Source organism: Indicator indicator, chromosome Z (genome assembly GCF_027791375.1).
Source record: "Indicator indicator isolate 239-I01 chromosome Z, UM_Iind_1.1, whole genome shotgun sequence".
In the NCBI taxonomy this organism is placed as follows: domain Eukaryota; kingdom Metazoa; phylum Chordata; class Aves; order Piciformes; family Indicatoridae; genus Indicator; species Indicator indicator.
In genome coordinates, this window is record NC_072053.1 from 46,170,085 (window position 1) to 46,187,649 (window position 17,565).

Sequence of the window (17,565 nt, forward strand, 5' to 3'; positions counted from 1 at the left end):
TTCGTTTTTTTTTGAGACTAGCAGGTAAGAAGTACCTGGGGAAAGACACATGTTGGCTGATAACAAAAAATAATAATAAAAAAATACCAAGAAAAAAATTCTTGCCCACTCCTGAATTAAATCTATTGACATTCATTTAATGAATTAGGTTTACTAGCCAGTAACAGGCACTGCTTTAGCAAATCACCAGCTGGCTCAGTATTTTTTTGTGAGTTAATCTTTCTCTTTATGAATATAAGACACATTGTGCTGGTGTTAGGGCTATGCCTTTAAAATTTTTCACAGATCTTGAGCAGAAAGTAGTAAGAATGTAAATAAATCACTATTGGGTGTAAAAAAGGAAAATAATGATTATTCTAAAGAAATCCATTGGAGGGATAGATCCCATAAGATTAAGTTCTCAAAACAATCTCTAGTAGTCTAGCAGGGTGTCTGCTTCTCTTCTTCTCCGCTGGGGAAATAGCAACTGGCTTACTGGCCTTGGGCTGCATCGCTTTTACTTCACACATCTCTGCTTCTTTTCCCTCTTCCTTTTGGCCAGGGGAAGGCAGGGAAGGGGAAAGCAGAAAGCCAGCTTTCCTGGCTTTGGCTAGGAGGGTTTTATGCTGTTTTTGTTAATTGTAAATATCTGTAAATATTGTAAATACTGTATATTTGTATATATTCATTGCATCCATTGTAGACTGTAGTTTGCTTGTAATATATCTCTATTTACTTCCAAACTGAGATAGTCTGGTAAAGTTAATGCTGGGGGGATTTTCCAACCCACCACACACATGCACAACAAAAACCCCCAATTCACATTTGTGAACTCCTTCTGTGTGTTTTGCAATGGTGTAACACTGCCAGGGACTATAGTGTGGGACAGGGCTGTCATGCAGTTTAGCAAAACAGCCCCCTGAAAAGGCATGCTGACCCATTTTAAACTAGTAGGTTTTGCTGACCCTTTGTTGAATGAGAGGCTCTTCCAAGTTTTTGTTGTTTTCTCCTCTCCACTTCTCATTTCTAAAATAGCAAGTCTGCCTCTCTCTTTCTCCTTGTTTTCTTCTTTCTTTCCCAGTATGCATGGAAGAAAGACGGATTGTTTCTTGCGATTGTCTTTGCTTTCGTTAATTCAAAACAAAAAATTAAAATCTTCCACTGCCTCCCGTTAAGAACATGCTGTGGAAGAAATGGGGATCTCGCCACCAGCAAAATTATGATACAATTCCTTAAGAAACTCTGTCTGATCAGAATAATTCACCTATGAATAAACATACTTTAATTGTTACCCCTGGCAACAGTGAAGGGTAATAGTGTAATATTATACTAAATATTGCCACATGCATTAGTAAAAAAAAAATGTTTTAGTCTTGCCAGCAGCGGTGTGCAAACCTCTTTTGAATTCAGGTTTGGATGTTGTGATTTAATCTAAATCTTTTGCTTTTCCTTCTTCCAAAATCAACAGAGCTTTAAACAGAGCTGCATTTTTATTGGAACCATTTGCTCAATTTAAGTTGCCAAAATAATTTACTTAAAACTAGTGCTTTTGTTTGGGTTAAGGTTGATTCCTGAGCTCCACAGAGATCGAGGCACTTAGTTTGTCTTCCTCTTTTTCAGTTCCGCCATGAAGAGTACAGCAGAGCTCTACCACCTCGAGCTGTACTTCCTGAAACCTAGTCCTCCCAGTTGAGCTTATCTATGTTCCTGAGTTTGCCTAAGTGGAGGAGGAGCATTTTTTCAGCCCTTTTCCTCATGATTTATCTACTACAGATAAAATGTCTTGCAGGTTGTTTGCCTTTCTTGGGCAACAAGAGAAAAAACATAAAAGTACAAAATTATGGAGTTGGGATATATTTAACAAAAAAGACCTACTTTATGCTACTTGAAAAACATTATTTGAATTTCAAATAGCTCCAACAAAATAATAATACAGTCAAAAGCCCCTGGTAAAACTTTTTTAATCCTGGGAGATGTTTCACAGTAACAAGTACTGTAATGCTATTGCAATTAAGGAAGCATCTATGTCTCACTGTGTATGTTTTGTGTGTGAGCATGCCCTTGTAAAACCAGCTCTTTAACATCAGAATCTTCATGTGATGACTGGGTTCAAGTCAAATACCCCTCTATAAATCTATCCACTGTAGGTAAGAGCCTGGTTTTGATCCAAAAACTAAGTTTTTTTTTTTTTTTTTGTTTTGTTTTTTTTGATTCTATTCCATTATAGTAGAAATGTCATAGGTCAGAATGATATATTAAAGATGTTCTATGGTAGCAATGCTTTGATCTGAAATAGATTAAAGCTAGGCTTCAGTTTTAAAATGACACCAGGGTAAAGATTTGATTGTTCTTATACACTAAATTTTTCTCTCAGAAGATGCAAGCACAAACCAGTTCAAATCTTATCATGAAAACAGAACCAGAAATAAGCCATTCTGGTGGGGGGTTTTGGTTGGTTGGTTTTTGGGTTTTGTTTTCCTGATGAAATCTAAATTGAAAGCAGTAAGAATTTACTAATGGAAATCAGAAGTAAAACTGTGTGGAAATACAACTTTGTATGGATTCAAGGTCAAGTTTTAACCCATCCTGAAAATATGCATCTCATTTAATGGCACAACTGTTTAGCTCTGCTTGCATTACAAAAGAAAAAAATAATTAAAAGATGTAGCTTGAATACAAAATTACAAGACTCTACAAAATTCTAGAAACTTACCTGACAGCTGCCGGAACAATGCTAATTGTGTCTGATTAAAAGTCCAGATAAACCAAGATTTGATTTTATCCTAAATCTGATGGAAATCTCAAATGAGTGAACCACATGAAAGAGAAATTTGAAAATACTGTTTTGTCATTTTTAATTACAATCGTCAGTGACTCTGAGTGAGAATGTGGTCTGAATGAAGAAATTGCTGCATCTTCAACTCTAGGCTATTTTACTAGAATATTAGCAAAACAAGGGAAAACTAAAAAACATCTCTTTACTGAGTTTTCTGACAGCAGTGTATAAACAGGACTGAAAAGGACTAAGAAGATCTGGCAAATTCATTTTGAGGCTGCCATTTTTGGGTTAGTTATTCTAATATGTTTTCCTTGAAAGAGAAGATAGGCCCCTTCAGTTGGAGTTTGGAAGGTCACAAAACTATGCACAACATAGGGGCAAGCAAAGTACTTGAGATATTTCTTCTTCAAAATTATTAAATAAGATGTTGCCTTTGATGGCAAAGAACAAAGGAAGCTCTCACCCTTATAACCAGCTGCATTGGTTTTCCAATCATTAGCATTCAGATGTCCTGCACGTGAAGTCCTGACAATAATGTGCTGTATGTCTCTCCAGGTGAGAAATGGACTATGAAAAAGCAGAAAGATAAAGTCACAGATAAGACATATTTTACCAGAATGTAGGGACATAGGGTCACATAAGCCAAAAAGTATTTAAACACTCTTCATGAAAAAAAAAGGAAGTATGATTTATACCAGCTCAAGAATTTCACTGGAAGCCTGTGTAAAGTCTTAGAAAAACATGTTTCAAGCCTTCAGGAAGACCCCCTGGAATCCAGAAAGCTGCATTCTTTATAATCTGGAATCTAAACTATCTGTTATTCTATAAAGCAAGCTACTGGTGAAAAATAAGGCACTAAAACACTTCTCTGAACTTCTAAACGACAGATTCAAGATAGAGTATACTGATCTTATTATTCAAAGAGGAATGCTACATCTAATAGTGAATCTAACTATGTCTAGATAAAGGATCTAAAAATTCAGCAGTCTTCACTTGATTATACTAACCTTTCATAAATCTGACTTAGCAAATTAGTTTAAGAATTTCTGGGGCGGGAAACTTTGATGAAAGGTTTGATTTCCAGGACACAACACAGTATGTAGTTAAACCAGTCTGCATCTTATGCAACCTCTGAATCTGCTTGCTTATTGTATAGTTGTAAGATTTTTGTTTTCTTCTCAAGGAATGGCAGTTTGAGCATATTTATAATTAAAATCTAACAGTATAAGAACAGTATCAAATCAATTTTTGCAGCCTGCTATAGGGCCTTCACTATATTAACAATTGAACTATTGCCAGATTGAAATTTTCTTTCTACAGCAAACACCTCATTTGAAACAAGTCTACAATTGTTTGCTCTTATTTATTTTTTCAGAAACTTTTAACACACACACACACACACACACACAGACACACACACACACACACACACGTGCGTGAAAGGAAAAAAAAAATTAAAAGGAAGAAACCGGAATGATGTCTGCACGTGTCTGCACTGAATAGCGGTTCCTTCGAAGAAAGAAGAGGGATTTTACTTTTTTTTTTTTTTAAACAAGGCAGACTAGCAGCCAATTTTAAAGCATCTGGAAAAATCACAGAATCAGTGAAATATATGTAAAACACGTCAAAATTGGATGATAAGTGAGTAAAAAGTTGCTTGTTAGCCATATAGACTTCAGATCCAGACAACAGGCCACTGATGTTAATTGATTTCCCACTTGATTAATCTCAGAAGAATTAACAGCTAAAAATCTTGAAATGAACAAATGCATTAACGAGAACAGAACTAACTATGTTTGGTAATAGATTGATTTTTAAAAATGGGCAATTTCCTTCCAGAGAGTGTTTTTCAGCATCTCATCTGAAATTGCCTTGGGATTACACATACCAGACGATACTCAAAATCAACCCAGAATAAGCAGAAGTGAGAACAACTGCATACAAAAGATAGCCAAAAAATAATGAATGTTGTGTCATTAACCAATAATTGTACTCTAAGGTATAACCCTCTTCTTTCAGGCTTCTCAAAATGTTTATGAAACAAGTTATGTGAGAAAAGATGAAGTAGGATAAATATATTACATTATATTACAGCAATATTCATTTGAGATTTAACTGTATCTTCAATCAGGCTGCTTAGAAATAGTTGGTAACTTCTGGCCAAATCTGATTTCTTCATTCCACAAATACTCTCCCAAGTAACGATTGGGATAATCCTAGAAATAGCAAGGATTTCAGGCTCTATCTTTTTGCATAATGATACTGTACCAAAAAAATAACTGTTCAGGATAAATAATTGGTGCAAGAGAGACTACTAGGAAAAATATTGCTCAATGCAATAAACCAATAGGGAGAAATATCGATTTGGCATTTTTCAACAAAATTATAGTTATAAAAAAATAACAATTGCTACATTATTTTAATAACCAGCAATTTGAATGTGACATAGGTGGCCTATCAGAAAAAAAAATATTGTCAAAACAGCAGAGTCTGGTTAGAATCACTGGAAGAATACATTTTTCTCCAAATAACCAAGGAAAAGCACCTTATCACAGGGTGACTTAAGAAGAGCATCACCATTCAATTTGGAAGTACCAAACACACTTCTTCGGAAATCTTGGCTATTAGAGAACAGACATGGGTATGGCTGTTAAAAAAGAGTCTCTGCACCCCAAACACCTTGTAGAGAAGCAGGAAATAATTTTCATCACTAACATCTGCACAAAGCCACCATTAAGGGCTTTATGAAAAAACTATAAACAAAATGTAAGCAATAACCATGTGGTTAATCACATTGCTTACAAATCAGATGAACTGTCCATACAGGTCTACAACGTTACTACCTGTCCTAAAGACTTCCAGTACAAAGCCCCATGGACATTAGCTACCATTCCATGGACATGAAACATTAGCTGAAGTGTCCTGATATTTGTCAAGTTCACTGTATAAAGCCACATAGGATCCATCCATTTGAATGGTCACTAAGTAACTTCAGTACATTACTCATATTTTAAACATTAATCTTCACATATCTACACCTATAAATTCTGCAGTATCAAAGTTTTCCATTCAGAGCTATAGCTTTTCGAACATTTTATCAAGGTAATAGCATTTGCCTGCATAACAGCATCTTTATCAAATGTATGTCTGGCTGTATGTCATTCGGTTCATATTGGTGCAGCACCCCCACAGTTTCTGCAATAAATCCTAGTCTTTTCGTGAGCTGGTGTTGGAACGATTTTGCATTGGCTAAAACCATCTTTTGGACTGTACTTGCATTATTTTTTAGGATAGAATACACATTAGTTGTGATATGACATGACAGATATAAATGATTAGACAGATATATTCCACTATTACATTCACCAGCAATGGTCGGGTATAGCTGTGTCAAATATGCAGTGCACACAGTGGTGGCAAATTTCAGAGCCTATATAGTTTTTTTCTCAGAAACAGAAAATTCTACAGGCTAAAAACAAAACCCCAGTGAATGGCCCAACTGCAGGTTGACAATGATGGCTTTTTGAGGAGAAATCCCTTAAGACAGAGGTCCACGAATCACATCCCTTATTGTGCCTTCTACAGAGGAAGAATGAAATGGGACTGTGAAAAGACACCATGGACAGTCTGCTGAGAGCCAGCACTGTGCAGACAACAGCAACAAAACCCTTACATAAGTTGCCAGTTTTAGAACCACCTGGGACTCTGCACGTGGGGAAGCCTCACATTATCTAGGTTAACGCAGGCTGTTACGGTTAGCATGGTGCTCAAGCTATTGATTTGACCTATCTGCCAAGTCTAATGACTCTGATCACTTTTAGTATAGTTGAACTACAACACTGTGGTGCAAGGAATCTCAAAATAAAGAATGCAGAGCAATTGCAATCCAGTACTTCTGCTGCTCTGTGATGATAGACACAAAGAACAAAATCTTTCAGCTGAGAAAACAAAAGACAGAAACTTTTCTGTTTTTCAGTTATTTTGAAATTTTCTGCAAAGTGAAATGGACTATGAAGCTATACTATCCATGATTTTTACAACTTAAAAACTTAACCCATTATAAAAAAAAGACTTGTGTCAGCACACAAAAGTTGAGAATTTTTATTTTGCATACAATTTTAACTTCTGTTCATGGTAGCCTAACATCATCCCAAAATTTCCTTCAACATTCAAGAACAGACAACCCTAAGGGGAGCCTTATGAATGCAAAAGGTGACCCACAGTACAGCTTGCAGAGTACAGCAGATCTGGGCAGCATTGTGAGGGTACTGTAACACATTGTGAATACATCATACATTGTTCTGTGGAAACTACTTGTGCTCAACATTGTTTCAAGTTATCTCAACACTGAGAACTCCATCATCATTTCCAAGTGCCAGCTTTTCTGCATGCGAAATAAGCATGCAGACCTTTCCTGCCCTTGGGAGGGTGTGTCAGTTACAACAAAAAAAATTCGAAAGCACTTTGAGATCCCTGGATAAAGGGGATAAGTGAGGTAGACTTTTCCGTATGCTTCATTTCTTGGTTTTTTTCCTAGTATAACTCAGATCTTACTTTGCTTCCAGTGCCAGTGCAATGATGCCTGCAGCCATAGGTGCAGAGGCTGAGGTTCCAGTATGGCTGTCTGTGCAACGCTGTCTCAGGTCTGTGGTGATCTGTAAAAAATTCAATGTGTGAAATTTAGAACACAGCTTCAGAAATCAGAACAGGTTTCATTTGCTTGAATGAGCCACATGTACATGGAGGCTACGCCCTTCTTTCATTGCAAAGAAAGGAAAAATAAAGGTGCCTGAATATGTGAATTAGATGTTTGAACTCAAGGTCATTTGTGAACTTGTCCTCTGCATTGCACTGAAAATACAAGTTAGTGTCCTTGGTTTTTTTGGTGACGTAAATATGCAGAGGGTTTTAAAACTGCAATCAGAACTCTGCCCTTCTATTTGCACTACAGAGCACTTTCCATCCAGGGATCTCAAAGTGCTTTACAAACAGGAATAAACTAAATCTTAAGGTGCTCTCTATATACAGACTGGTTTTAGAGACTACAAAGGAGGTACGGAAAGGTTAATTAGGTTGCCTGAAGACGTCCCTTAGCACCATGTATATGCATCTTTTAAACACCTTCAGGGATGGTAATTCAACCACCTCCCTGGGGAGCCTATACCAGTGTTGAATAACCCTTCCAGTGAAGTTTCATCTAATATCCAATCTAAACCTTCCCTGGTGCAACCTGAGGCTGTTTCCTCTTGTCCTATCACTTGTTAGTAAGGAGAAGAGATCAACACCCATCTACCTAAAACCTCTGTTAGGGTAGTCATAAAGCATGGGAACATCTCCCCTCAGACTTCCTTTTCTCAGAACTAAACAACCCCGATTCCCTAAGCCACTCCTTAAAAGACCTGTTTTCCAGTCCCTTCAACACCTTCAAGAGGTACCTCCACACTGCCGAGAAAGCTGGCTGATACTGTTGCTAAACCTCTCCATCATCTTTGAAAAGTCATGGAGAACAGGAGAGGTGCCTGACAACTGGAAGAAAGCAAATGTCACTCCAGTCTTCAAAAAAGGCAAGAAGGAGGACCCAGGTAAATACAGACCAGTCAGCCTCACCTCCATCCCTGGAAAGGTGATGGAACAGTTCATCCTGGAGGTCATATCTAACCTCATGGAAGACAAGAAGGTTATCAGGAGTAGCCAACATGGATTTACCAAGGGGAAATCCTGTCTGATTAATCTGATAGACTTCTGTGAAACTATGACCAAATGGGTATGTGAGGGAAGAGCAGTGGATGTCATATACCTCGGCATCAGTAAAGCTTTTGTTACTGTTTCCCATAACATCCTCATAGAAAAGTTCAAGAAATGCAGCATAGATGGCTGGTCAGTGAAGTGGATTGAAAACTGTCTCGCCAACAGAGTTCAAAGGGTCATCATCAGTGGCACAGAGTCAATTTGGAGGCCTGTGGCCAGTGGTGTTCCCCAGGGATTAGTACTGAATCCAGTTTTGTTCAGTATCGTTATCAATGACCTGGATGAGGGAATTGAAAGTACCCTCAGCAAGTTCGGTGATGATACAAAACTGGGGGGGTTGGCTGACACCTCCTCAGGCTGTGCAGCCATCCAGAGAGGAAAAGCTGGGTGAAGTCAACCTTCACAAAATTCAGTAAGGACATATGCAGGGTCCTGCATCTGGGGAAGAATAACAACAGGCACCAGTACACCAGTTAGGGGCTGCCCTGCTGGAAAGCAGCTCCACAGAGAAAGACCTTGGAGTGCTGGCGGAGAGCAAGTTCTCCATGGAACAACAATGTGCTCTTGTGGCCAAGAGAGCCAATAGGATCCTGGAATGCATCAAGAAAGGTGTGTCCAGCAGGTCTGGGGAAGCTCTTCTACCTCTCTACTCTGTCCTGGTGAGACCATACCTGGAATATTGTGTCCAGTTTTGGGCTCCCCAGTTCAAAAAAGACAGAGAACTGCTGGAGATAATCCAATGGAGAGCCATGAGGATGATTAGGGGACTTGAGCATCTCCCCTGTGAAAAGAGACTGAGATCCCTGGGGCTCTTTAGTCTTGAGAAGAGAAGACTGAGAGGGGATCTCATCAATGTGCATAAATATCTGAGGGGTGGATGTCAAGTGGAGGGGGCCAAACTCTTTTAAGTGATGCATAGTAATAAGACAAGGAACAACAGGTTCAAACTTGAACATAGAAGATTTCACCTCAACATGAGGAGAAACTTCTTTACAGTGAGGGTGATGGAGCACTGGAACTGCTCAGGGAGATTGTGGAGTCTCCTTCTCTGGAGACTTTCAAAACCCATCTGAACGCATCCCTGTGACGGCTACCCTAAGTGATCCTGCTTTGTCAGGGGGGTTGGACCTGATAATCTCTTGAGGTTCCTTCCAACCTCTAATGTACTGTGATACTGATACTGTGATTGCCCTTTTCTGGATCTGCTCCAGCACCTCAATGTCTTTCTTAGAGTGAGGGGCCCTGAATGACCTGTGACACCAAACCTTATCCTCATCATTTCAGCTGATACATGAGATTCAGTCATGAAGAGATAAAATTTCTGTCTGAAGGAGAAGAGAAAGTTGCTTACATAGCTTCTGACCTTGGGGGGTGTGTGTGTATAAATATATAAATATATATATTCTAATATATATTCTCATATACATATTCTAATAGAGAAGGAGCTAAAGGCACCCAGGAAATGATTGCTGAATGCAAGTAGTGAGTAAGTGGAAGCTCCTTCAAGTTGAAAAAGGTGGATTAAAGAATTGTAATGTCATATCCTTAAAGTAGTGAACTTATCAAAGGCCACATTTCTTGAATGATGGAATTTACATAGAACCATTTTTTCCTATATTTAATATCCTTTATAAAGGCACATTGTTACGTAATTTATCTGTCATCAGCTGTAAGCTGAATCATATAAACAAAAGGTTCATAAGCTTTCTTTATCTCTTTCCTTCTCTCCTACTGACTGTGCATTAATTTAGACAATGAAAATTAACAGAGTTGGAAAAACCTTTATGAAGGCAAATTCTATAAATGCACCAACAAGAGGTGAAATTATAGGAGAAACAGGCCTTACACTGCATTGACTACGTGTGTAAATGCAAGTAGTGATTTTTCAGGTGTGATTAACATGTCCAAGGACTGCAGGATGACAAGCACCCAGAGTCATAAAAGATGCATATATACCACAGGGAAAAACACTGGTCACTGCTGTGGTGAGGAGTCAAAGCATGGCTAGGAAAAAGAGGGCAGAAAAAGGGACTAACACATGCTGGTCTCTTTTGCAGCCTGGTACTTTGTACCCTGCAAAAAAGTGGTGCAGCAGATGTTTTCCATATAGGACCAAAGGGTAACAAACCTTACAGGTCAGGCAGGGAGAAGTACCCTCATAGTTGCTTTTCCTTAAAAGACATCCTCTTTCAATAGAGAGAAAAGCACACTACATCGTGCTATCTGTGTTTCTTGTCCTCTGAAAGAGCATGCTTTCAGAGAGTCTTTTACTGTCCTGTTTTGTCCTGTAGTGTATGTATATCCTACAGATATCCAGCATGATAAACCATGACAACTCTTTCTTCTGGCAACGTCTTGTGGATGTTGTGGCACTAGTTTTAATTACAGACTCTTATCTGTCTCCTTCACTCAGCAAATGTTTCAGCAGAAAATGTGTAGTGAAACCTTTCTAAGCGGAATGCCCGTTTGAGCTATTTCAAAGGAAAGTTACTGACAGGATCTGATATATTTAGGTGTAAACTGTCTCCAAGACGTCAGGCATGTTTTTCAGCACTACAGATTCACTGTCAGAGGATTGTTGCATCTACTCTGAGAAAATCACTACAGGACCACCAAGGGGCAAGTAAATCTCAAGAATGCCCAAAATTCTTGAATCACATGAGGCCAACATCATTAATCACAACACAAGGACATAACATTTGACATTGCCATGAAGCTGTCATCAGTGTTCTGATCAATAGGGTGGAGAGAAAGAGAAATTTTTGAATCTTTTGTTGAGTACAACACATAATCAACCTAACAACTGCTGATCTATGAAAATGCTAATTCAGCTTCCCAAGAGAAGTCCAGGCACTATTTCCAGGGCTGTGAGTTACATCCACCTCTAAATCTTCTGGATCATCTAGATTTGTCTGAAGACAATGACAATGTTTCTGGTACTTTAATCAACATGAAATTAGTAACTTAGGACAGACATTGTGATGACAAAAATTGCATGTATCATCACAATGCACTTTAACACCTGCCATATGCAGAAGTCCAACAGTTTTCAAAAACCCCACAGGAAAACCTCTAGAAACACGGTAATAATTTTATAGAAACAACTTAGTCTGAAGAATTAAGGAGATGCCATCCCTGTACAGTCATTATTAAGGCTGTATTATCAATCTTCCCATAGTTTCAGCAATGGGAAGGTTAATGACAGAAATAAAAAATGGGATTTCCATTAGCAAAGAACATGCTCAATTTTCCTCTCTTAAGCCTCTACATTTCTTGCTATTTCATAATTCATGACAAGAGCTTTCTGAATTGACTGAACCATTTTTTAATTTCTGATATAGTTCTTTAGCATATGTTAATTTCTATGAACCTGTGAGCCTATAAGTGATGGGAGTTTAACAAAAATCTACCGTCCCTTCTCACATCTTTTGTGTATCTGTATCTACCCAAAATCCGAAGATGTCACATTGTGTGCATCTTCATACCCTGAAAGAGTTTCTGAAAAAGAACATGTTTTTGTTTATATTTTTAAGAACTGTCAAGAAACGTTGGGGTAATCAGCATGATTTATCTTAAAAGATAAATAAACACCATAGATAGAACAGTAAATACAGAAATTGTTTTCACAAGGTTAAATCATGTAATAGCTTTATAAATTATACCTGTGAAGGACTTTCATATGTAAATTCCTTTGAAAAATGAATGACAAAGAAATGTGATGCGTCTGTGCCAGCTGTTTGATAAATTATTGGTCAATATAGGTAACTATATTAAGTGGTGCTTAACCTGTTCTAGCCAAATGGTCTGGAGTGGGGAAAAGTGTCTTCCAGCATTGTTCTACAGTATTCAACAGAAAATGAGAGGAAAAAAAGACCTTGACAACTATATATTATTAGCCAGTAGTTCCACTCTCACTCTGTTGTGAGAGGTAATCTCTATGAAGAAGTATATTTTTATGGCCTTTACTACTGCTGATTTGCTTTTGTTTCAGAGTGTATGTTTCTATGTCTATACCTATGGTGGCACTTTGCAGCTGCTCTTAAAAAACACCTAAAAGTAGTTTCATTTCTTTTTGTAAGGATCTACGTAAAAGGCATCTGTGAAATGGGCATGTTAATACATTCAAAGGTTGGAAACTCAGTCCATAATGTGCTAACAGTTTCTGCAATAACTTAGCAGTCAAGTACACTTGGAAGTACCCTCCCAGAGCACAAAGGAACGCATGTCAGATTGAACATTAGTGTGTGTTTCACTATAATTGTTAGCTCAAATTATTTCAGTCCAGGATTTGTTTCCATTTACTCAGTTCAGAGTCAATAAAAAAAGCTCTATATGAAAAATACAGTTGGGTGGACGAAATTATGTTCTCAAACTATCATTGTAAAAGACTCAGAAAGACTCCAAACTAGAAAATCTTCTAAAATTATGCTACATCCTGTATTTGTAACAAGTAATTATAATAACAGTTAATAACGAAAAGAGGGAAAAAAGTCTTTTGTGTAGTTATAAAAGTAAGGGTGTTCTATTAGTTCATATTGAAACCAAAACACTTTACAAGAGTTCACACCACAAGTGCCTAACATATGATTACTGTTTGTTCATCTACCTTATAATACATTCTGCAATATTCAGAAAACAAAAAAGAAGATATTGAACTGAAGAACTGCAAGAAAAAAGTATGAACAAGGTGTGGAATGTGACACTATAAATTTCTAACTATTCATTGTTCCTTAACTGTGGATAGGTATTTCTGTATTACAACATTCCAGAATGTCATAATATTGGAGTTTGTTATACATTACATTACCAAAAATAAGAATGATTTCATTTGATTTTGATTATAAATCTCACACCACATCACTTCTTCCTGATTTACTGCAGCAGTACTTTTGTGTCCTATTTTGAGTAATAAAAGTCTTACTCCAACAAACCAAATCACCATGTACCCCTATCAAATACTGTAACTCTTTTCATGTTATGCATGGAGTCCTTCATAGCTAATTTGCATATTGCACATAAATCTATATGCGCAATAGAACTTGAAGAATTTAAATTCAATAATAGCCTATTCATTGTCTATTGCTATTTTCCCCTTTAAAGTTACTGCAAGCTCTAAGCTTTTTCACAGAATCATAAAATCATTCCAGTTGGAAAAGACCTTTAAGATCATTTGAGTCTGGCTTTTGTCAAACGATGAAGATAATCTCTGACTCAAAAAGCCATTTGAGATACGATGTAGTGAAAAGGATGTGTGGTATAATGCTGAAAACAAATACACATCTTTATTCTAGACTCTTTTTAGCATTTCATAGCAGTTGAAAAACTTTGTCCTCAAAATTTCCGCTCTGTCTTCAGACAGAAGGTAGATAAGGTTTGATGGGTATTTAGCAGGACTGGATGTTAGTGGAGAAGTTGAAGAGAATAGCAATATGATCATTATTGCCCTCAAAATCAGGCTATGAGTAAGACAGTCTCCATGTGTGGGCTCATTGAAAGGAACATTTAATACCCAGTTTGAAAAGATGGCTTCACGATTTCATGTCATTTCTCACCAAGCAACAGAAGTACCAGTAGTAAACACCCTCAGACAGTTGTGTGTTTCTGAAGCTAGTTAATAAAACAGTGAAGAAAAAAGAATCTTGGAGGGAGTATTTATGGTCTGATACCCAAGCATTTGAGATCAGCAAATGCAACATGCAACACCAAACATCCAAAAAATCAAAGATGCTTTGCACAAGAGTAGTCAAGAGTAAATAAAGTTCTAGTAAACAAAGGATCAATAAACAGATTTGGGTTAATTCTTATAGCTCATCAGTATGCTTTTATCATTCACTGGGCAAAATGATGCACTGTGTAGGAATAATCTAAAGTTGGCACAAGCAACCAGACTGTTCCCAACAGAATGGAGGATCTGATTAGAAAAAGCAGTCAGTGTTTACAGACAGATTTTGATTAAAAACTATTTTTTACGTAACTTTTGATAGCCTGTGTGAGATCTCCAGTGGAGACTCCACATTAAGGACATTTTAAAAGAGGTATTACTTTTAAATCTTTTGAAGAATGCTTCTGTAAAATCTCTTCACTACTTCCTTAATTGAAAATTATGAGATAATGGATGGTCATTCAACATATTAATCTCTCCTTTGTAAAGTATATATTTCAAAAATCTTACAATAAAATATTAAACTGTAAGTATTAGCACAGTTCCTAAATTCTAGAAGTGTTGGGTATTATCTGTATTTCATACATTTTACTTGATTCAAAAAAAATAAGCATGGATATACTGCTCAAAAAACTCAAATATTGACAAATAAAGAAGTAATAAATAAAAAAAAAGGACAAAGTGGGTTGCAATGACTAAAATTTAGAAGATAGAAGGCCTGTGGAGGTGGTAAGGAAAAACAAAAGGTCTAACGGTGAAGCCTGTGAGAACAGGATAAGGTATAAGGATGTTTTATTTTTAAGTATGTCAGAAGCAAAAAGAACCTCCAAGCCAAAATTGTTTCAATTGTCCAGAAATAATGTAAGAGTTAATAGCAGTGTTTAGTTAATGGCTATTTCACTGAATGTTCCCTTTTGGAAAAAGAATCTAAATGAAGGTTTCGGAGCATATAGAGACGATAAATCATTTTACTATTTATAGCTAGTTTAAATAACAAGTTTAAATAAGAAAGCTTGGAAACACCAAAGACTTTTACAAGCACTGGAAAGGGAACATGTTAAACTGCACTGTTGATTTTAGCAAGTTTGAACACTGGAGAAGTTCCAGAAGATTGAAAGAGAACCCATACAGTATCAATATTGTGAAAGGGTAAGCAATTACTTTCCTACAAATTTAATCTATTTGTCAAGTTTTTATGTAGTGCAAGGCAGCTGATACAGGATTTAAACTAATTGTTAACAAATTAATTAACTAGTAGTATATTCAAAGGTAGACAACATAAAGCTGCTGGGAAAGAAGGCTTGTCAAAGCACTGTGGTATGTTTTTTTCTGGACAGCACTTTGGATGAAAGTAGTAAACTCATGATTCTATAAAACATACTTCGGAGCAGAAAAAAATATATATGCTTATAGCACATATAAGAAATGAACCTTAGTTCTAATCCGGCCTAATGCTTTTACCCAAGACCTGTAAGAAAACTGAACACTGTCTTGGAGAAACTTTGGAGAAAGTGATGATGATGCCTGGTGTAGACTGATTACTAAACCACTGCAGCCAGTGACAAATGGTGCACTGAGACCATAACTACTCTTGTATGTGCCCTTGGACCACCAACTCTGAAAAAGAAAGGCAGCAACTCTGAAAGTATGCTGGGTGTCACAGAACAATGAACACATTACACAACAGTGAAGCTAGCAGTGAGCCTTTATACATAAACACAGGCAAACTGAGCTTGCACTCACGAATTTTCCCAAGTATTTGGCACTTGATACTGCTATTACCTGATTGACGTGTCTAGTTTAGGTGTTCAAAGCTCATAAAATGGGAGAGGGTTTATAAGAAAGCATGCCTTACACAGAAGCTTACCTTACATGAACCTTACTTTCATTTATCAAAAAGGGATTAAGTGATCAGGATACATGGGCAGTAAGATATTAGACAACTAGCTTGTTCTTCATACTAGCAATAAAATCTATGACACAACCAAATGCCTATAAATTGAAGCCAGAGGAGTTCAGGTATCAAATGAGAAATGTTTTAATGGCAACGGGTAATGAAAACCACTTGCCCTAAATTTAAGTGAATTTTCTCTGGCTGGAAACCTTGAAAGAAAGATTGATGTGACTCAAAAATTATTGTAAAGTTGACAGCCATGCTGGATTTGCAAGACTTGGGGATGAATTCCTACTGACTAAGCAAAGCAAGAGGTTGGCCTGGGAAACTGTGATCATCTCTGCTTACCTTACATTGTACTAGTCTTCCTTAAATATGAAGAAATGAATTAAGGTCTTTTAAAAGACAAAAGAGGGGATTTAATCACAGAAATCAGAATTGCTAGGTGATGGACTAATTTATTTCCTTTATTATTATTTAACAGGCAGAACAAAAAAACATGCCACGAAGAGAGAGAAGCAACTTTAAAACCGAAAAATTGCTGCAACGAAGAAATACCTCAGAACAAGTTTAAAACAAAAATTAGATCATCTGAAAATAACAGAGAATCCAAGAAGAGATGGCCAGCATCCCAGAATTCTGAAAGACAAAGCAGACAGTATGAAAAAAACATAGCAGCAAGAATTTTTAACTCCTGGTTTCAGAGTCCGCTCTAACAAGCATGTTCCCTGCCCCCAGATGGGAACGTAACACAAATAAATGGGCTGAGATACGGAGTTTAATAAGACAATGTGATATGCAATTACCGTAGCCTATTTCATAGAAGGCTCAGCAAAAACAGAACCAGCAGCAGAAGTCAGTGATAAAACCCCCAAGCCTGCAGTCCACCCAGCCAAAAAGACCCAACACCCTAAAACCAGAAACTGGAAGCACCAACACGAAACAGAAAGCCTCCCATGTTAAAATCTGAACTACAAGCCCCATGATACTTTGCTCCAGCCAGCACTTTCAGTTTAAAGCTGGTATGATGTCAGTATGGTATCGAATGCTCACTAGCATATCCAATTGGTTAAACCCATGACACCGTGGCACCAAGAAAGATATCTGCTATGGATCAGAAAGAAGGTAATGTTAGATGGGTGCTTAAGAAAACACAACACAAAAAAATGAACAAAATCCCAAACTTTTCTGATCAGGAGGAAAATAAGATTTGTAAATTGAAGGGTTGAAAGGAGTCATATATTGAATACTGGAAAGTATGCTGAATGCAGTTTGAGAAAGAAGAAACAGCGTACAAATACTAAAGTCATCAATAGAGTATCAAACAGAATTGAACAATTTGCTGGTTTCCAGCCAAGCTGGTTTCAATCTAATGGAAAATGGATGCTAGCTGTTTAGAAAAGAGACAAGAAACAATAAAGGAAAGGTGAGAACTGAGCTTAATTCTGCTTAAAATAGATCAGCAAGCTGTACTAAGCAGCAATACAAGCAATAGCTGACCAT

The 17,565-nt window shown here is 37.2% G+C and overlaps 1 protein-coding gene across 2 annotated transcripts in view; it reads right to left on the reverse strand.

The window, feature by feature from the left end:
* PCSK5 (proprotein convertase subtilisin/kexin type 5) overlaps positions 1–17,565 on the reverse strand; it is a 265,280-nt gene that overhangs the window by 122,402 nt on the left and 125,313 nt on the right. For both annotated transcript variants that reach the window (XM_054398161.1, XM_054398162.1), the window contains exons 9-10: positions 7,313–7,413; positions 3,222–3,325 (exon numbers count right to left, since the gene is read on the reverse strand). In XM_054398161.1, coding sequence (XP_054254136.1) covers positions 3,222–3,325; positions 7,313–7,413 — 205 coding nt within the window. The remainder of the gene's footprint in view (positions 1–3,221; positions 3,326–7,312; positions 7,414–17,565) is intronic.